At 46.1% G+C, this 21,385-nt stretch overlaps 1 protein-coding gene across 1 annotated transcript in view; it reads left to right on the forward strand.

Annotated features, from left to right (window-relative positions):
- Nucleotides 1-21,385, forward strand: part of LOC137430930 (dual specificity calcium/calmodulin-dependent 3',5'-cyclic nucleotide phosphodiesterase 1A-like) — a 400,001-nt gene that overhangs the window by 72,138 nt on the left and 306,478 nt on the right. The window contains exon 3 of the mRNA XM_078782637.1: nt 13,742-13,855. Coding sequence (XP_078638763.1) covers nt 13,742-13,855 — 114 coding nt within the window. The remainder of the gene's footprint in view (nt 1-13,741; nt 13,856-21,385) is intronic.

Here is a 21,385-nt window from a genome sequence, read left to right on the forward strand (position 1 = left end):
ATTTGGGCTGGAATTTAGAATTTGGGCTGGAATTTAGAATTGGGGCAGGAATTTAGAATTGGGGCAGGAATTTAGAATTGGGGCAGGAATCTAGAATTGGGGCAGGAATTTAGAATTGGGGCAGGAATCTAGAATTGGGGCAGGAATTTAGAATTGGGGCAGGAATTTAGAATTGGGGCAGGAATCTAGAATTGGGGCAGGAATTTAGAATTGGGGCAGGAATCTAGAATTGGGGCAGGAATTTAGAATTGGGGCAGGAATTTAGAATTGGGGCAGGAATCTAGAATTGGGGCATGAATTTAGAATTGGGGCAGGAATTTAGAATTGGGGCAGGAATCTAGAATTGGGGCATGAATTTAGAATTGGGGCAGGAATTTAGAATTAGGGCAGGAATTTAGAATTGGGGAAGGAATTTAGAATTGGGGCAGGAATCTAGAATTGGGGCAGGAATTTAGAATTGGGGCAGGAATCTAGAATTGGGGCAGGAATTTAGAATTGGGGCTGGAATTTAGAATTGGGGCAGGAATTTAGAATTGGGGCAGGAATCTAGAATTGGGGCAGGAATTTAGAATTGGGGCAGGAATTTAGAATTGGGGCTGGAATTTAGAATTGGGGCAGGAATCTAGAATTGGGGCATGAATTTAGAATTGGGGCAGGAATCTAGAATTGGGGCAGGAATTTAGAATTGGGGCAGGAATTTAGAATTGGGGCAGGAATCTAGAATTGGGGCAGGAATTTAGAATTGGGGCAGGAATCTAGAATTGGGGCAGGAATTTAGAATTGGGGCAGGAATTTAGAATTGGGGCAGGAATCTAGAATTGGGGCAGGAATTTAGAATTGGGGCAGGAATTTAGAATTGGGGCAGGAATCTAGAATTGGGGCAGGAATTTAGAATTGGGGCAGGAATTTAGAATTGGGGCAGGAATCTAGAATTGGGGCAGGAATCTAGAATTGGGGCTGGAATTTAGAATTAGGGCAGGAATTTAGAATTGGGGCAGGAATCTAGAATTGGGGCAGGAATTTAGAATTGGGGCAGGAATTTAGAATTGGGACTGGAATCTAGAATTGGGGCAGGAATTTAGAATTAGGGCAGGAATTTAGAATTGGGGCAGGAATCTAGAATTGGGGCAGGAATTTAGAATTGGGGCAGGAATTTAGAATTGGGGCAGGAATCTAGAATTGGGGCAGGAATCTAGAATTGGGGCTGGAATTTAGAATTAGGGCAGGAATTTAGAATTGGGGCAGGAATCTAGAATTGGGGCAGGAATCTAGAATTGGGGCAGGAATCTAGAATTGGGGCTGGAATTTAGAATTAGGGCAGGAATTTAGAATTGGGGCAGGAATCTAGAATTGGGGCAGGAATTTAGAATTGGGGCAGGAATTTAGAATTGGGGCTGGAATTTAGAATTGGGGCAGGAATCTAGAATTGGGGCATGAATTTAGAATTGGGGCAGGAATCTAGAATTGGGGCAGGAATTTAGAATTGGGGCAGGAATCTAGAATTGGGGCAGGAATTTAGAATTGGGGCAGGAATCTAGAATTGGGGCTGGAATTTAGAATTAGGGCAGGAATTTAGAATTGGGGCAGGAATTTAGAATTGGGGCAGGAATTTAGAATTGGGGCAGGAATTTCGAATTGGGGCAGGAATTTAGAATTAGGGCAGGAATTTAGAATTGGGGCAGGAATCTAGAATTGGGGCAGGAATCTAGAATTAGGGCAGGAATTTAGAATTGGGGCAGGAATTTAGAATTGGGGCTGGAATTTAGAATTAGGGCAGGAATTTAGAATTGGGGCAGGAATTTAGAATTGGGGCAGGAATTTAGAATTGGGGCAGGAATTTCGAATTGGGGCAGGAATTTAGAATTAGGGCAGGAATTTAGAATTGGGGCAGGAATTTAGAATTGGGGCAGGAATCTAGAATTGGGGCAGGAATTTAGAATTGGGGCAGGAATTTAGAATTGGGGCAGGAATCTAGAATTGGGGCAGGAATCTAGAATTGGGGCTGGAATTTAGAATTAGGGCAGGAATTTAGAATTGGGGCAGGAATCTAGAATTGGGGCAGGAATTTAGAATTGGGGCAGGAATTTAGAATTGGGGCTGGAATTTAGAATTGGGGCAGGAATCTAGAATTGGGGCATGAATTTAGAATTGGGGCAGGAATCTAGAATTGGGGCAGGAATTTAGAATTGGGGCAGGAATTTAGAATTGGGGCAGGAATCTAGAATTGGGGCAGGAATTTAGAATTGGGGCAGGAATCTAGAATTGGGGCAGGAATTTAGAATTAGGGCAGGAATTTAGAATTGGGGCAGGAATCTAGAATTGGGGCAGGAATTTAGAATTAGGGCAGGAATTTAGAATTGGGGCAGGAATCTAGAATTGGGGCAGGAATTTAGAATTGGGGCAGGAATTTAGAATTGGGGCAGGAATCTAGAATTGGGGCAGGAATTTAGAATTGGGGCAGGAATCTAGAATTGGGGCAGGAATTTAGAATTGGGGCAGGAATCTAGAATTGGGGCAGGAATTTAGAATTGGGGCAGGAACCTAGAATTGGGGCAGGAATTTAGAATTGGGGCAGGAATTTAGAATTGGGGCTGGAATTTAGAATTGGGGCTGGAATTTAGAATTGGGGCAGGAATCTAGAATTGGGGCTGGAATTTAGAATTGGGGCATGAATTTCGAATTGGGGCAGGAATTTAGAATTGGGGCTGGAATTTAGAATTGGGGCAGGAATTTAGAATTGGGGCAGGAATCTAGAATTGGGGCAGGAATTTAGAATTGGGGCAGGAATTTAGAATTGGGGCAGGAATCTAGAATTGGGGAAGGAATTTAGAATTGGGGCAGGAATCTAGAATTGGGGCAGGAATTTAGAATTGGGGCAGGAATTTAGAATTGGGGCTGGAATTTAGAATTGGGGCAGGAATTTAGAATTGGGGCAGGAATTTAGAATTGGGGCAGGAATTTAGAATTGGGGCAGGAATTTCGAATTGGGGCAGGAATTTAGAATTGGGGCATGAATTTAGAATTGGGGCAGGAATTTAGAATTGGGGCAGGAATTTAGAATTGGGGCAGGAATCTAGAATTGGGGCAGGAATTTAGAATTGGGGCAGGAATTTAGAATTGGGGCAGGAATCTAGAATTGGGGCAGGAATCTAGAATTGGGGCTGGAATTTAGAATTAGGGCAGGAATTTAGAATTGGGGCAGGAATCTAGAATTGGGGCAGGAATTTAGAATTGGGGCAGGAATTTAGAATTGGGGCAGGAATCTAGAATTGGGGAAGGAATTTAGAATTGGGGCAGGAATCTAGAATTGGGGCAGGAATCTAGAATTGGGGCAGGAATCTAGAATTAGGGCTGGAATTTAGAATTGGGGCTGGAATTTAGAATTGGGGCATGAATTTAGAATTGGGGCAGGAATTTAGAATTGGGGCTGGAATTTAGAATTGGGGCAGGAATCTAGAATTGGGGCTGGAATTTAGAATTAGGGCAGGAATTTAGAATTGGGGCAGGAATCTAGAATTGGGGCAGGAATTTAGAATTGGGGCAGGAATTTAGAATTGGGGCAGGAATCTAGAATTGGGGAAGGAATTTAGAATTGGGGCAGGAATCTAGAATTGGGGCAGGAATCTAGAATTGGGGCAGGAATCTAGAATTAGGGCTGGAATTTAGAATTGGGGCTGGAATTTAGAATTGGGGCAGGAATTTAGAATTGGGGCAGGAATTTAGAATTGGGGCTGGAATTTAGAATTGGGGCAGGAATTTAGAATTGGGGCAGGAATTTAGAATTGGGGCTGGAATTTAGAATTTGGGCTGGAATTTAGAATTTGGGCAGGAATTTAGAATTAGGGCTGGAATTTAGAATTAGGGCTGGAATTTAGAATTGGGGCAGGAATTTAGAATTGGGGCAGGAATTTAGAATTGGGGCAGGAATTTAGAATTGGGGCAGGAATTTAGAATTGGGGCAGGAATCTAGAATTGGGGCAGGAATTTAGAATTGGGGCAGGAATCTAGAATTGGGGCAGGAATTTAGAATTGGGGCAGGAATTTAGAATTGGGGCAGGAATCTAGAATTGGGGCAGGAATTTAGAATTGGGGCAGGAATCTAGAATTGGGGCAGGAATTTAGAATTGGGGCAGGAATTTAGAATTGGGGCAGGAATCTAGAATTGGGGCATGAATTTAGAATTGGGGCAGGAATTTAGAATTGGGGCAGGAATCTAGAATTGGGGCATGAATTTAGAATTGGGGCAGGACTTTAGAATTGGGGCAGGAATCTAGAATTGGGGAAGGAATTTAGAATTGGGGCAGGAATCTAGAATTGGGGCAGGAATTTAGAATTGGGGCAGGAATTTAGAATTGGGGCTGGAATTTAGAATTGGGGCAGGAATTTAGAATTGGGGCAGGAATTTAGAATTAGGGCTGGAATTTAGAATTAGGGCAGGAATTTAGAATTAGGGCAGGAATTTAGAATTAGGGCAGGAATTTAGAATTAGGGCTGGAATTTAGAATTAGGGCTGGAATTTAGAATTGGGGCAGGAATTTAGAATTGGGGCAGGAATTTAGAATTGGGGCAGGAATTTAGAATTGGGGCAGGAATCTAGAATTGGGGCAGGAATTTAGAATTAGGGCTGGAATTTAGAATTAGGGCTGGAATTTAGAATTGGGGCAGGAATTTAGAATTGGGGCAGGAATTTAGAATTAGGGCAGGAATTTAGAATTTGCGCTGGAATTTAGAATTAGGGCAGGAATTTAGAATTGGGGCAGGAATCTAGAATTGGGGCAGGAATTTAGAATTAGGGCAGGAATTTAGAATTGGGGCAGGAATCTAGAATTAGGGCAGGAATTTAGAATTGGGGCTGGAATTTAGAATTGGGACTGGAATTTAGAATTGGGGCAGGAATTTAGAATTAGGGCTGGAATTTAGAATTGGGACTGGAATTTAGAATTGGGGCAGGAATTTAGAATTAGGGCAGGAATTTAGAATTGGGGCAGGAATCTAGAATTAGGGCTGGAATTTAGAATTAGGGCAGGAATCTAGAATTGGGGCAGGAATCTAGAATTGGGGCAGGAATTTAGAATTGGGGCAGGAATCTAGAATTGGGGCAGGAATTTAGAATTTGGACTGGAATTTAGAATTGGGGCAGGAATCTAGAATTGGGGCAGGAATTTAGAATTGGGGCAGGAATTTAGAATTGGGGCAGGAATTTAGAATTTGGGCTGGAATTTAGAATTGGGGCAGGAATTTAGAATTGGGGCAGGAATTTAGAATTGGGGCAGGAATTTAGAATTGGGGCAGGAATTTAGAATTTGGGCTGGAATTTAGAATTTGGGCTGGAATTTAGAATTGGGGCAGGAATTTAGAATTGGGGCAGGAATTTAGAATTTGGGCTGGAATTTAGAATTGGGGCAGGAATTTAGAATTGGGGCAGGAATTTAGAATTGGGGCAGGAATTTAGAATTGGGGCAGGAATCTAGAATTGGGGCTGGAATTTAGAATTGGGGCTGGAATTTAGAATTTGGGCTGGAATTTAGAATTGGGGCAGGAATTTAGAATTGGGGCAGGAATTTAGAATTAGGGCAGGAATTTAGAATTGGGGCAGGAATTTAGAATTAGGGCAGGAATCTAGAATTTGGGCATGAACTTAGAATTGGGGCAGGAATTTAGAATTTGGGCAGGAATTTAGAATTGGGGCAGGAATTTAGAATTGGGGCAGGAATCTAGAATTTGGGCATGAACTTAGAATTGGGGCAGGAATTTAGAATTTGGGCATGAACTTAGAATTGGGGCAGGAATTTAGAATTGGGGCAGGAATTTAGAATTAGGGCAGGAATTTAGAATTAGGGCAGGAATTTAGAATTGGGGCAGGAATTTAGAATTGGGGCAGGAATTTAGAATTGGGGCAGGAATTTAGAATTAGGGCAGGAATTTAGAATTAGGGCAGGAATTTAGAATTGGGGCAGGAATTTAGAATTGGGGCAGGAATTTAGAATTGGGGCTGGAATTTAGAATTTGGGCAGGAATCTAGAATTGGGGCTGGAATTTAGAATTGGGGCTGGAATTTAGAATTTGGGCTGGAATTTAGAATTGGGGCATGAATTTAGAATTGGGGCAGGAATTTAGAATTGGGGCTGGAATTTAGAATTGGGGCAGGAATTTAGAATTGGGGCAGGAATTTAGAATTTGGGCAGGAATTTAGAATTGGGGCTGGAATTTAGAATTGGGGCAGGAATTTAGAATTGGGGCAGGAATTTAGAATTTGGGCAGGAATTTAGAATTGGGGCAGGAATTTAGAATTAGGGCAGGAATTTAGAATTAGGGCAGGAATTTAGAATTGGGGCAGGAATTTAGAATTGGGGCAGGAATTTAGAATTGGGGCAGGAATCTAGAATTTGGGCATGAATTTAGAATTGGGGCTGGAATTTAGAATTTGGGCAGGAATCTAGAATTGGGGCTGGAATTTAGAATTGGGGCTGGAATTTAGAATTTGGGCTGGAATTTAGAATTGGGGCATGAATTTAGAATTGGGGCAGGAATTTAGAATTGGGGCAGGAATTTAGAATTGGGGCAGGAATTTAGAATTGGGGCAGGAATCTAGAATTGGGGCATGAATTTAGAATTGGGGCATGAATTTAGAATTGGGGCAGGAATTTAGAATTGGGGCAGGAATTTAGAATTGGGGCAGGAATTTAGAATTGGGGCAGGAATCTAGAATTTGGGCTGGAATTTAGAATTGGGGCAGGAATTTAGAATTGGGGCAGGAATCTAGAATTTGGGCATGAATTTAGAATTGGGGCAGGAATTTAGAATTGGGGCTGGAATTTAGAATTTGGGCTGGAATTTAGAATTGGGGCAGGAATTTAGAATTTGGACTGGAATTTAGAATTGGGGCAGGAATCTAGAATTGGGGCATGAATTTAGAATTTGGACTGGAATTTAGAATTGGGGCAGGAATCTAGAATTTGGGCATGAATTTAGAATTGGGGCAGGAATTTAGAATTGGGGCTGGAATTTAGAATTGGGGCAGGAATTTAGAATTTGGACTGGAATTTAGAATTGGGGCAGGAATCTAGAATTGGGGCAGGAATTTAGAATTTGGACTGGAATTTAGAATTGGGGCAGGAATTTAGAATTGGGGCAGGAATTTAGAATTTGGACTGGAATTTAGAATTGGGGCAGGAATCTAGAATTGGGGCATGAATTTAGAATTTGGACTGGAATTTAGAATTGGGGCTGGAATTTAGAATTTGGGCTGGAATTTAGAATTGGGGCTGGAATTTAGAATTGGGGCAGGAATTTAGAATTTGGACTGGAATTTAGAATTGGGGCTGGAATTTAGAATTTGGGCTGGAATTTAGAATTGGGGCTGGAATTTAGAATTGGGGCAGGAATTTAGAATTTGGACTGGAATTTAGAATTGGGGCAGGAATCTAGAATTGGGGCAGGAATTTAGAATTTGGACTGGAATTTAGAATTGGGGCTGGAATTTAGAATTTGGGCTGGAATTTAGAATTGGGGCTGGAATTTAGAATTGGGGCAGGAATTTAGAATTGGGGCATGAATTTAGAATTGGGGCAGGAATTTAGAATTGGGGCAGGAATTTAGAATTGGGGCAGGAATCTAGAATTTGGGCATGAATTTAGAATTGGGGCAGGAATTTAGAATTTGGACTGGAATTTAGAATTGGGGCTGGAATTTAGAATTTGGGCTGGAATTTAGAATTGGGGCAGGAATTTAGAATTTGGGCTGGAATTTAGAATTGGGGCAGGAATTTAGAATTTGGGCTGGAATTTAGAATTGGGGCAGGAATTTAGAATTTGGACTGGAATTTAGAATTGGGGCAGGAATCTAGAATTGGGGCAGGAATTTAGAATTTGGACTGGAATTTAGAATTGGGGCTGGAATTTAGAATTTGGGCTGGAATTTAGAATTGGGGCAGGAATTTAGAATTTGGACTGGAATTTAGAATTGGGGCAGGAATCTAGAATTGGGGCAGGAATTTAGAATTTGGACTGGAATTTAGAATTGGGGCTGGAATTTAGAATTTGGGCTGGAATTTAGAATTGGGGCAGGAATTTAGAATTTGGGCTGGAATTTAGAATTGGGGCAGGAATTTAGAATTGGGGCAGGAATTTAGAATTGGGGCAGGAATTTAGAATTTGGGCTGGAATTTAGAATTGGGGCAGGAATTTAGAATTAGGGCAGGAATTTAGAATTGGGGCAGGAATTTAGAATTGGGGCAGGAATTTAGAATTTGGACTGGAATTTAGAATTGGGGCAGGAATTTAGAATTAGGGCAGCATGCCAGCGTTAACGTGCCTGCGCTTTGCGAAGTGCATTGTGGGATCTTTATCGTCCTACAGCTTAACGTCCATCCAAGGAAAGGCACAACACTGATGCCTCGCCCTGAGGTGCACACAAATTATTTGAAGGCTTTTTCATAATGTTTTTAATTGAAGGCTTTTTGTCAGAATGTTTTTATTTGAAGGCTTTTTTCAGAATGTTTTAGTATGAAGGTTTTTTTCAGAATGTTTTTATTTGAAGGCTTTTTTCAGAATGTTTTAGTATGAAGGTTTTTTTCAGAATGTTTTTATTTGAAGGCTTTTTTCAGAATGTTTTAGTATGAAGGCTTTTTGTCAGAATGTTTTTATTTGAAGGCTTTTTTCAGAATGTTTTAGTATGAAGGCTTTTTGTCAGAATGTTTTTATTTGAAGGCTTTTTTCAGAATGTTTTTATTTGAAGGCTTTTTCAGAATGTTTTTATTTGAAGGCTTTTTGTCAGAATGTTTTTATTTGAAGGCTTTTTTCAGAATGTTTTTATTTGAAGGCTTTTTCAGAATGTTTTTATTTGAAGGCTTTTTCAGAATGTTTTAGTTTGAAGGTTTTTTTCAGAATGTTTTAGTTTGAAGGTTTTTTTCAGAATGTTTTTATTTGAAGGTTTTTTTTCAGAAGGTTTTTCTTTGAAGGCTTTTTTCAGAATGTTTTTATTTGAAGGTTTTTTTCAGAATGTTTTAGTATGAAGGTTTTTTTTCAGAAAGTTTTTATTTGAAGGCTTTTTGTCAGAATGTTTTTATTTGAAGGCTTTTTTCAGAATGTTTTAGTATGAAGGTTTTTTTCAGAATGTTTTTATTTGAAGGCTTTTTTCAGAATGTTTTTCTTTGAAGGCTTTTTTCAGAATGTTTTTATTTGAAGGTTTTTTTCAGAATGTTTTAGTATGAAGGTTTTTTTCAGAATGTTTTTATTTGAAGGCTTTTTTCAGAATGTTTTAGTTTGAAGGTTTTTTTCAGAATGTTTTTATTTGAAGGTTTTTTTTCAGAAGGTTTTTCTTTGAAGGCTTTTTTCAGAATGTTTTTATTTGAAGGTTTTTTTCAGAATGTTTTAGTATGAAGGTTTTTTTCAGAATGTTTTAGTATGAAGGTTTTTTTCAGAATGTTTTTATTTGAAGGCTTTTTCAGAATGTTTTTATTTGAAGGCTTTTTCAGAATGTTTTTATTTGAAGGCTTTTTCAGAATGTTTTAGTATGAAGGTTTTTTTCAGAATGTTTTTATTTGAAGGTTTTTTTTCAGAATGTTTTTATTTGAAGGCTTTTTTCAGAATGTTTTTAGTTGAAGGCTTTTTTCAGAATGTTTTTATTTGAAGGCTTTTTTCAGAATGTTTTAGTTTGAAGGTTTTTTTCAGAATGTTTTTATTTGAAGGTTTTTTTTCAGAAGGTTTTTCTTTGAAGGCTTTTTTCAGAATGTTTTTATTTGAAGGTTTTTTTCAGAATGTTTTAGTATGAAGGTTTTTTTCAGAATGTTTTTATTTGAAGGCTTTTTCAGAATGTTTTTATTTGAAGGCTTTTTCAGAATGTTTTTATTTGAAGGCTTTTTCAGAATGTTTTAGTATGAAGGTTTTTTTCAGAATGTTTTTATTTGAAGGTTTTTTTTCAGAATGTTTTTATTTGAAGGCTTTTTTCAGAATGTTTTTAGTTGAAGGCTTTTTTCAGAATGTTTTTATTTGAAGGCTTTTTTCAGAATGTTTTAGTATGAAGGTTTTTTTCAGAATGTTTTTATTTGAAGGTTTTTTTTCAGAAGGTTTTTCTTTGAAGGCTTTCTTCAGAATGTTTTAGTATGAAGGTTTTTTTCAGAATGTTTTTATTTGAAGGTTTTTTTTTAGAAGGTTTTTCTTTGAAGGCTTTTTTCAGAATGTTTTAGTATGAAGGTTTTTTTCAGAATGTTTTTATTTGAAGGTTTTTTTCAGAATGTTTTTATTTGAAGGTTTTTATCAGAATGTTTTTATTTGAAGGTTTTTTTTCAGAATGTTTTTATTTGAAGGTTTTTTTCAGCATGTTTTTATTTGAAGGCTTTTTTCAGAATGTTTTTATTTGAAGGTTTTTTTCAGAATGTTTTTATTTGAAGGTTTTTATCAGAATGTTTTTATTTGAAGGTTTTTTTTCAGAATGTTTTTATTTGAAGGTTTTTTTCAGCATGTTTTTATTTGAAGGCTTTTTTCAGAATGTTTTTATTTGAAGGCTTTTTTCAGAATGTTTTTTTTTGAAGGCTTTTTTCAGAATGTTTTTATTTGAAGGCTTTTTTCAGAATGTTTTTGTATGAAGGTTTTTTTTACTCCCACCAGGGAGTAATGCATTCAATCGTGTCTGTCCGTGTGTGTGTGTGCATATGTGTGTTCGTGAACAAGATATCTGGAAAAGTTCTGAACGGATTTGGATGAAAGATGGTGGGATGATTGCCCTTGGGATAAGGAAGAATTGATTAGTTTTTGGTGAAGCTGGGAGCATTTGGTGAAGAAGGGAGCACCAAAGTTTTTTTTTTTTTTTTTTTTTTTGTATACTGAATCGAGGCTCGTGAAAGAGCTAACATTTATTTCACAAACAAATCAACCAGACAAACAAAATATACAAAAAGAGGGAGCGGAAGACAAGATGGGGAGAGAAGGGGAAGCACACAACCACAACATTTGAGAGCAGGGAGAAGTGTGGGAGGGAGAGGGCTTGGGGGGAGGACGTGTGGGAAGGGGGGGGGGGGGGGGGGAGAGGTATAAAAGACAAGGGGACCGAAATTAGCGGGGGTAGAAAAGATCAAGGTTTTGGATGGGGGAGGATAAGAGATGGTGGTGAACAGCTGTTTTAAAGACCTGGAGGGTGGAGTGGGATTGAAGAGAGTGAGGGAGTTTGTTCCAGAGGTGGGAGAAAAGAGGAATGAAGGAGTGAAGGTGAGCAGAAAGTCTTGATTTTGGCAGTTTAACCATAAGAGGGTTGCAGGCAGATCTTGTGCGACCTGTAGGAATATTTGGGGGACAGAGCCCAGAGAGAGCTGGGGGGGCAAGGCCAGAGAGGAGTCGGTAGAAGACGGAAAGACCACAAACCTGCCTGCGGTGAGTGAGTGAAAGGCCCTTGGAGTTAGCTTCATCACGGGAGATTCCAATGATGCTGAACGCTTTGGTTTCAACAGCGTGAAGACGAGCTAGGTGTGAGGCAGGAGCACCAGACCAGAGGGGAGAGCAGTATTCCATAGAGCTGCGGATGAAAGCCTTGTATGTGGTGAGGACCTCAGGTGTGCCAAGGAAGGACTTCGCACGACGGAGGATGCCCAGTCGGCGACTGGCTTTGGAGGCCAGATTTGAAATGTGGTTTTCCCAGGAAAGATCATGGCGAATAGTGAGACCCAAAAGCTTGAGTGACAGAACTTCTTGGAGAGGATTATTCAGAAAGTGGATGGGGAGGGTTGTCCAGTCGGTCTTTTCGGAGAGACATCGTAAGAGTGTGAGATTTATCAGGATTGAAAGACATGTTCCACTTGTTTGACCAGTCTGTGATTTTGTCCACGTCTTCAGAGAGTGAGGAGGCTGCAGACTGCCGATCTGAGGGAAGAGGAATGGAGCGGCAAAGAGTGGAGTCATCAGCAAAGAGATAGAGAGGATTTTCAAGAGAGTCAGAGAGATCATTGATGAAGACCAGAAAAAGCACAGGGCCCAGAACACTACCTTGGGGAACTCCAGCCTGAACAGGAAGAGGAGATGAGAGAAACACATTCAGGGCCACACGTTGACTACGACCAGAGAGGAAGTCCGCCAGCCATGCGTGGAGATTTCCATGGATACCAAAGGAGGAGAGTTTGGTGAGCAGAGCAGGGTGCCAGACCGTATCGAAGGCACGTGAAATGTCAAGGGAGACAGCTCTAATTTCCTGTTTGGCGTTGAGGACCTCCATCCATTGTTGAATGGATTTCGAATGCAAACCAGGAGTAATGCATTCGATCGTGTCCGTCCGTGTGTGTGTGTGTGTGTGTGTGTGTGTGTGTGTGTGTGTGTGTGTGTGTGCGTATGTGTGTTCGTGTGTTTGTGAACATGATATCTGGAAAAGTTCTGAACTGATTTGGATGAAAGTTGGTGGGATTATTGCCCTTGGGATAAGGAAGAATTGTTTAGTTTTTGGTGAAGCTCAGTATAATATTCCGGATCCAGGAGTTTTCTTTGGGAATTATTTTTGGAATTTTTTTTTTCTGTTTTCCATTAAAAACCATTTTCTCTGCAATAATTGGACCGATTGAGAGCAAATTTTCACCATAGGAGGGACTCGGTCTGGAGAATTTATTTATTAATTTTTACACACACAAATTTATTTGAAGGCTTTTTCCAGAATGTTTTTATTTGAAGACTTTTTTTCCAGAATGTTTTTATTTGAAGGCTTTTTTTTTTTTAGAATGTTTTTATTTGAAGGCTTTTTTTGAATGTTTTTGTTTGAAAGATTTTTTTCAGAATGTTTTTGTTTGAAGGCTTTTTTTCAGAATGTTTTTGTTTGAAGGCGTTTTTCAGAATGTTTGAAATTGTGTCTACCTTTAATTGTGAAATCAATAATTTGATCAATAACAGAAAAAGTAGGAAATTTGGCATATGACTTTGCTTCCGAATTAAACCCATTTCTATGCTGTAGTATTAATGCTGTTTCTTGTCATGTCCACATTATATGTACTAGGGCATGCCCGTACTATATATAAGCTAGGACGTGCCCGTACGTGGGTGCCCGTTCCTTGCCCAAAAAAAAAAAAAAAAAAATTTGTGTAGGGGTGTGTGTGTGTAAACATCCTAGGGGCGTGCCCGTACGTGGGTGCAAAAAAAACATGCGTGCAAACAACAACAACAAAAAAAAACTTTGAAACCACGTGGCAGTAACGACCACAGAACCCCCCCCCTCTATTTACATGAATGGTTTGGTCCATTCGCAACGACCACAGAACCCCACCCCCCCCCCTCTATTTACATGAAATGGTTTGGTCCAAAGCGAACGGCTTGCGGTGTTTGGTAAAGAAATCGCCATAGCTCGGTAACTACTTGTCCGATTAATTTCAAACCTTGAAAAGGCACATCCTCGGGTCCCCAGCAATATACCTGGCAAGTTTCAAGTATATCGGACCGGTAGTTGTCGAGAAACAGCGGTCACAGACAAACATACACACATACACACATACAAACACACATACACACATACACACAGAGATTAATGGAATTATAGATAGATGGTATGACTACTAACATTGGTTTAAAAATACTTTTGCCTTGCAGTATGGATTCCCTCCTATTTTCGTGATTATAGGCCTTCAACAGTCTCAATGCAAAAATAGAAAAATAAAAGTGTATTTGTAATGTGTGTTTTTTAAAGTTAATGAAAGTCTCGTTTTCCAGAGCACGGTTTTTATTTCAGGTGTGCACAAATTTGTACACCAAGACGCTGTGACGTACTTTTGGTGCAGATTACGATGCCTTGTAAAACAACTAGAGCGAGGAGAGCTACCTTTGTTGGACCTCAAGAAAAACATGGAATATGCAGCCTCTGTGCTGGAATCTGTCTACATCGATGAGACCAGGTAGGAAGCATCCTTGCTTTTACCCACCACAAGTTAAAGTTCTTGCTAACTTTTGGAATATTCCATATTGATAGCAAAAGCTCGCATGTCTTGTCTTTTCTAATTGGATGCTCAGATTAGTTGAGGACAGTATTTGTCATTATTCAGAATATTTGACCTCCTTTGGTGTTTTTGTTTTTTTGTATACATCATCCAGACTCTGAATAGATCAGAACATAACATGATGCAAAAAGGAACAGTAGAGAGAGAGAGAGAGACACTTGACTTTTGTGTCCTTTTATTATAAAAGTGTAAAGCCATTCCACAAAGCAGTTGTAAGCAAAGCAACCAGTTTAAAGAAACATTGCATAAGGATCATGAATACACCAAAAGGGAGCAAAGGATATTTAAAATAAACCAGAAAGTATAAAACAATATTTTACAAACCAAATGTAAAGACACAAACAAAACCACAAACAATTTTAAAGGAAAATGCTCATGCAAGAGCTATGAATACATCAAGAGCAAATTTAAGCATTTAATTTTAAGGAGAGAGAGAGGAGAGAGAGAGGAGAGAGAGAGAGAGAGAGAGAGAGAGAGAGAGAGAGAGAGAGAGAGAGAGAGGAGAGGAGAGAGAGAGGAGAGGAGAGAGGAGAGGAGAGAGAGAGGAGAGGAGAGAGAGAGGAGAGAGAGAGAGAGAGGAGAGAGAGAGAGAGAGAGGAAAGAGGAGAGAGGGAGGAGAGAGGAGAGAGGAGAGAGGAGAGAGAGAGAGAGAAAGAAAAAGAAGAAGAAAGAAAGGTAGAGTTCGTAGTTCAATTAAATAACCAAATTATCAAATCCTCTTCAAATTTCAAGTCAGTTGGATGAAAAATTGACAATTTTAGAAACTTTTGCCGATGTTGACATCAAATAATAGATGGTCATTGAATTCAGTAACCTGATATGCAACGCCTCTTCAAATTTCAAGTCCATCGCATGAAAATTGACAACTTTTGTGAAACAGCTTGTCAGTGCTATCTGTTTCAATTCCCACGAAGTGGGTGGTTGTGCTGTGGAATGGTGTCATTTCGGCGTACTTCCAGCAATCCGGAAGTTCCGCATGTTCAAATGATGCATTTATAACATCAGTCAAGGGATAAATTAATTCAAAAGCAAATTGACGAATCACTCGCACAGGCAAGTCTCCAGAAATGCCTGCTTTTATCATTTAAGTTTACATTGTGGCGGACACGAAAGCCCACTGGCATGGTGACATCATTCCGCGCACCAAGTGGGCGGCGGCCACGCCCGAGGGGTAGGCGTGGCCTCAGGATATACACCGGGCGTGCAGCCCGGAGCGCGCCAGTGCTACAGTGACCTCTTGTCAATAAAGACACTTTTGTTTTAACCGCGTTGTCCGCTTCCTCCTTGGTAGCAAGTAAGCGTGCGTAGCACCGCGCTTCATTTGGTGACCCTCCGACGTTGGATCAGCCGTCGCTGACCGACCGAATACGCCATCGCAATGGCAAACAACGCGGTTACGATCACACTCCCCGAGTTCTGGGAGCCGCAAGCTGAAGTATGGTTCCTGCAGGCGGAAGCCCAGTTCCGACATCGAGACATCACGGTGGACGAGACCAGGTACTGCCACGTGGTCGCTTCCCTCGGGCCCGGCACGGCCGGCTGCGTCGTGTCGGTCCTGAGGAACCCACCGGCCGACGGCAGGTACGAGGCGATCAAGCGTCTCCTCCTCGCCACGTTCGGGCTCACGGTGGATGCTCGGGCCGACCACCTCCTGGACCTCCCCGAGCTCGGTGACACGCGACCGTCGGTCCGCATGGACCATATGCTGTCGTTGTTGGGCGACGAAACCCCGGACGCTCTAATCCGGGCGTTGTTTCGACGCCAGCTGCCGGCATGAGTCCGCCTCGCATTGGCCGGTTCTGCGACGATGGAACCCCGGGCTCTCGCTGCAGAGGCCGACAGGTTCTTCGCGGCTTTGGACACCCAGGCGAGTTTTGGCGCGGCCGTCGCGGCTATCGGGGCTGATGCTGATGCTGATGCTGATGCACCACACCACGTGGATCTCGAGGCTGATGCGCATTTCGTGTCCGCCGCCACGCCCCGCCCACCGCCACCGCCGCGGAGAAAACCGTGGCCTCCGCCGCCTTCGCCGCAAACCTGGTGTTTTTTCCACGTGCAGTTCGGCCACAAGGCTCAGCAATGTCGCCCGCCGTGCTCATTCGGCAGGTCGGGAAACGCCCGGGCCGGCCCTCGGTAGTGGCACTGAGCGCCGGCTGTGCAAACAGCCTACTGTTAATCACGGACACCCTATCCGGGCGCCGTTACCTGTGCGACATGGGAGCGCAGGTGAGTGTCGTTCCCGCCGGTACGTCCGACAAGCAGTTCGCGGGCCGGGGCCCCGCGCTGCTTGCCGCCAACGGTACGTCCATTCGCACGTACGGAAAACGCTGCCTTTCTCTGCGGTTCGGAGGGCAGGTTTTCCGGTGGTCATTCGTCACTGCCGACGTGCCTATGGCACTGCTCGGCACGGACTTCCTCTGTGCCAATGGCCTGTTGGTCGACGTAAAGCACAGAAGGCTTGTCCAGGCTGAGACGTTCAGCTCGCTCGCGTGCGGCTTGCTGAGCGGTTCGGTTCCGGCCAGGTTCATCTGTACGCTTCCGGCAGCGAACGAATTCACCCGCCTCCTCGCGGGTTTTCCGGCCCTCACGCGGCCCACCTTCTTGGCGGGGGCCGTCAAGCACGGGGTGGAACACCACATCACCACCGCCGGGCCACCGGTCTACGCCCGGGCACGCCGCCTCGAGCCGACGATGCTCGCCATAGCTAAAGCGGAGTTCGCTACGCTGGAGCGGCTAGGCATCGTGCGGTGCTCCGAGAGTGCTTGGGCGTCGCCGCTTCACATCGTGCCAAAGCCTGGCGGGGGATGGCGACCATGCGGGGACTACCGGCGCCTCAACGACGCCACCACCCCCGACAGCTACCCCGTCCCCCACATCCAGGACTTCTCCGCCCGGTTGGTGGGTATGTCCTTCTTTTCGAAGGTGGACCTCATACGCGGCTACCATCAGGTCCCCGTCAGGCCGGAGGACATCCCGAAGACGGCGGTCATCACGCCGTTCGGGCTTTTCGAATTTCTTCGGATGCCCTTCGGTTTGAAAAATGCGGCTCAGGCGTTCCAGCGACTTATGGACAGCGTCTTGCGCGACTTGGATTTTGTGTACGTCTACCTGGACGACATCCTCGTCGCCAGCGCGTCCCGCGAAGAGCACCTTCACCATCTCCGCACGCTTTTCGAACGTCTGGGCCAGCATGGACTCATCGTGAACCCCGCTAAGTGCTGGTTCGGCGTCGCCGACATCGACTTTTTGGGGCACCGCGTCACGAGGCACGGGGCCGTCCCCCTACCGGGCAAGGTGGAGGCGGTGAGGGGGTTTCCGCGCCCCCGCACGATTAAGGGGCTCCAGGAGTTCCTGGGCATGGTGAACTTTTACCATCGGTTCCTGCCCCGCATTGCTCAGCTCCTGCGGCCCCTCCATGAGGCCCTCCGAGGGAAGCCGGGCAAAGGTGACGTTACCTGGACCGAGCAGATGGACGCGGCGTTCGCAGGCGCGAAGCTCGCCTTGGCTAACGCCACCATGCTCGCGCACCCGGCGGCCGATGCACCGATCGCCCTCACCACTGACGCCTCGGACTACGCGGTGGGCGCGGTGCACGAGCAATGGGTGCATGGTGCTTGGCAACCGCTGGCGTTCTTCAGCCGGCAGCTTCGCCTGCCTGAACGCCGTTACAGTACCTTCGACCGCGAGTTGCTCGAGCTTCACCTGGCGGTCAGGCACTTCCGCCATCTGCTCGAGGGCCGTGCGTTCACGGCCTTCGTCGACCACAAGCCGCTGGTCTTCGCGATGGGCAAGGTCACCGAGCTGTGGTCAGCCCGGCAGCAGCGTCACCTCTCGGCCGTGTCCGAATACACGACGGACATCCGGCACGTCGCAGGAAAGGAAAACCCGGTGGCGGATTGCCTTTCCCAGTCCGTTGCCCACGCGGTCCACCTTGGCATCGACGATGCCCGGATGGCGGCGGACCAGGCCGCCGACCCCGGTGTCCAGGCTTGTGGACCGCCGTCACGGGCCTCCGCGTCACCGGGGTGCCGTTCGACGGCGCGGGCACGGCCCTCTTGTGTGACCTCTCCCTCGGGCGGCCTCGCCCCATCGTGCCCGTGGGCTGGCAGCGCCAGGTTTTTGACGCCATCCACGGCCTGTCCCACCCGGGCACGAAGGCCTCCCAGAGGTTGGTCGCCAAAAAGTTTGTCTGGCAAAGCCTCCGGAAGGCCGTCCGCGGCTGGACCAGGACGTGCCTCGCATGCCAGCGCGCAAAGGTACACCGGCATACCCAGGCCCCATTGGCCCCGTTTACGGTGCCGGCACGTAGGTTCGACCACGTGCACGTGGACCTGGTGGGACCTCTGCCCCCCTTGCGGGGTTTCACCCATGTCCTTACCATGGTGGACCGCACCACCCGGTGGCCGGAGGCCGTGCCTTTGGCGGCGACGAGGGCGGCGGACGTCGCGCAGGCATTCATCGCCACCTGGGTTGCCCAGTTCGGCGCCCCCTCGGACATCTCGTCCGACCGCGGCCCCCAGTTCACCTCGGAGCTCTGGGCCGCGGTCGCCCGGGGGCTCAGGGTCCAGCTGCACCGAACCACGGCCTACCGCCCCCAGGCCAACGGCCTGTGCGAGCGGTTCCACCGCTCGTTGAAGGCCGTGCTCTGGCCCACCCTCCGCGACGGAGCTGGGTCGACAGGCTCCCCTGGGTCCTGCTGGGCCTCCGGACGGCGCCCAAGGAGGACCTGCGCGCATCCGCGGCGGAGTTGGTCTTTGGACAACCGCTGCGGGTGCCGGGCGAGTTCCTCCCCGACCCCACGGCACCTTGGTCCGCGGCGCAGGAGCGCTCCGCGCTGCAGGAGACCGCCCGGAGGTTCGCCCCGGTGCCGACGGCGCACGACGGGCACCCACCCACGCACGTCGCCCCGGAGCTTCGCACCGCGGAGTATGTCTTCGTCCGGCACGACGCCCACCGGACACCACTGCGGCACCCGTACGACGGGCCTTTCCGCGTGCTGGAGACCGGGGTGAAATACTTCACCTTGGACATCGGCGGTACTCCCGACCGCGTCTCGGTGGATCGACTCAAGCTGGCCCACCTCGACGTGGACCACCCACCGCCGGGGGCTCGGCCCCCGCGTCGGGGACGCCCCCCGGCGGGCGGACCCCCGGCACCGCCCAGCACCACCGGCACGCCGCCCCCTGGTCAACCCATCCCGGGTACAGCGGGGGGCATCCCAGCTGGCATCCCTGCACCCTGGATGCCGCCGGTCGCCAGAGGGCGCTTCGGCCGGGTCATCCGTTTGCCCCGCAAACTGGCCCTCCAGGTGCGCGGGAATTCTAGGGGGGCGCGTGTGGCGGACACGAAAGCCCACTGGCGTGGTGACATCATTCCGCGCACCAAGTGGGCGGCGGCCACGCCCGAGGGGTAGGCGTGGCCTCAGGATATACACCGGGCGCGCAGCCCGGAGCGCGCCAGTGCTTCAGTGACCTCTTGTCAATAAAGACACTTTTGTTATAACTGCGTTGTCCGCTTCCTCCTTGGTAGCAAGTAAGCGCGCGTAGCACCGCGCTTCAACGTCATTGGTTATACACGTGTTGAGGTTGAACGCCAGGAGATCTTAGCAGGGAGGGGAGTTAGTAGGTATGCTGGACTTTTTCCATCAATTCTGGGTCAATGGTCGTTTGTCGTAATAATATTGCCTGAGGAGACTCGACATGATTTTGGGTCATCTCAAATACCCAAAACACCCCGAAGACCCAAAACACCCCGAAGACCCAAAAGACCCCGAAGACCCCGAAGACCCAAAACACCCCGAAGACCCAAAACACCCCGAAGACCCAAAACACCCCAAAGACCCAAAATACCCTTAAAGGCCCAGGGGATCCAAAGGACCCTGAATACCCAAATGGCGCCGATGACCGAGAAGTCCCAAAACACCCCGAAGACCCAAAATACCCAAAAGACCCCGAAGACCCCAAAGGCCCAAAACCCCCCAAAGACCCAAAATACCCCGAAGACCCAAAACACCCCAAAGACCCAAAACACCCCAAAGACCGAAAACACCCCAACGACCCAAAACCCCCCGAAGACCCAAAACACCCCAAAGACCCAAAACACCCCAAAGACCCAAAACACCCCGAAGACCAAAAATACCTCAAATACCCAAAACACCCCGAAGACCTAAAACACCCCGAATACCCAAAAGACCCCAAAGACCCCAAAGACCCCAAAAACCCAAAACATGCTGAAGACCCAAAATACCCTTAAGGGCCCAGGGGATCCAAAAGACCCTGAATACCCAAATGGCGCCGAAGACCGAGAAGTCCCAAAACACCCCAAAGACACAAAACACCCCAAAGATCCAAAACGCAACAAAGACCCCAACACCCCCAAAGACCCCAAAAATCCCAAAGACCCCAAAACACCCCAAAGCCCCAAAATGCCTTTAAAAGCCCAGAGGATCCAAAAGACCCTGAAGACCCCAAGCACCACAAAGACACAAAACACCACGAAGACCCAAAACACCCCAAAGACCCAAAACACCTCAAAGACCCAAAACGCCCCGAAGACCCCAAACACCACAAAGACACAAAACACCACGAATACCTGAAGACCCAAAACACCCCGAAGACCCAAAACACCCCGAAGACCCAAAACGCCCCGAAGACCCAAAACACCCCGAAGTCCCAAAACACCCCGAAGTCCCAAAACACCCTGAAGACCCAAAACACCCCAAAGACCCAAAACACCCCGAAGTCCCAAAACACCCCGAAGTCCCAAAACACCCTGAAGACCCAAAACACCCCAAAGACCCAAAACACCCCAAAGACCCAAAGGCCAAAAACACCCCAAAGACCCAAAATACCCTTAAAGGCCCAGAGGATCCAAAAGACCCTGAAGACCCAAATGTTGCCGAAGACCTCCTGCCTCACACCTAGCTCGTCTTCACGCTGTTGAAACCAAAGCGTTCAGAATCATTGGAATCTCCCGCGATGACGCTATCTCCGAGGGCCTTTCACTTAATCACCGGAGGCAGGTTGGTGGTCTTTCCGTCTTCTACCGACTCCTCTCCGGCCTTGCTCCCCCAGCTCTCTCTGGGCTCTGTCCCCCAAATATTCCTGCAGGTCGCACAAGAGCTGCCTGCAACCCTCTTATGGTTAAACTGCCAAAATCAAGACTCTCTGCTCACCTTCACTCCTTCATTCCTCTTTTCTCCCGCCTCTGGAACAAACTCCCTCACTCTCTTCAATCCCACTCCTCCCTCCAGGTCTTTAAAACGGCTGTTCACCACCATCAAGACCATCACCATCAAGTTCACACCATCAAGGTTCACCACCACCATCTTATCTTCCCCAATCCAAAACCTTGATCTTTTCTACCCCCGCTAATTTCACTCCAAATCCACTTTTTTGAGGTGACTTTTGACTTCTTTCCTGGAAGTCC

The sequence above is a fragment of the Myxine glutinosa genome, chromosome 7, assembly GCF_964187855.1.
Source record: "Myxine glutinosa chromosome 7, kmMyxGlut1.1, whole genome shotgun sequence".
NCBI lineage: Eukaryota > Metazoa > Chordata > Myxini > Myxiniformes > Myxinidae > Myxine > Myxine glutinosa.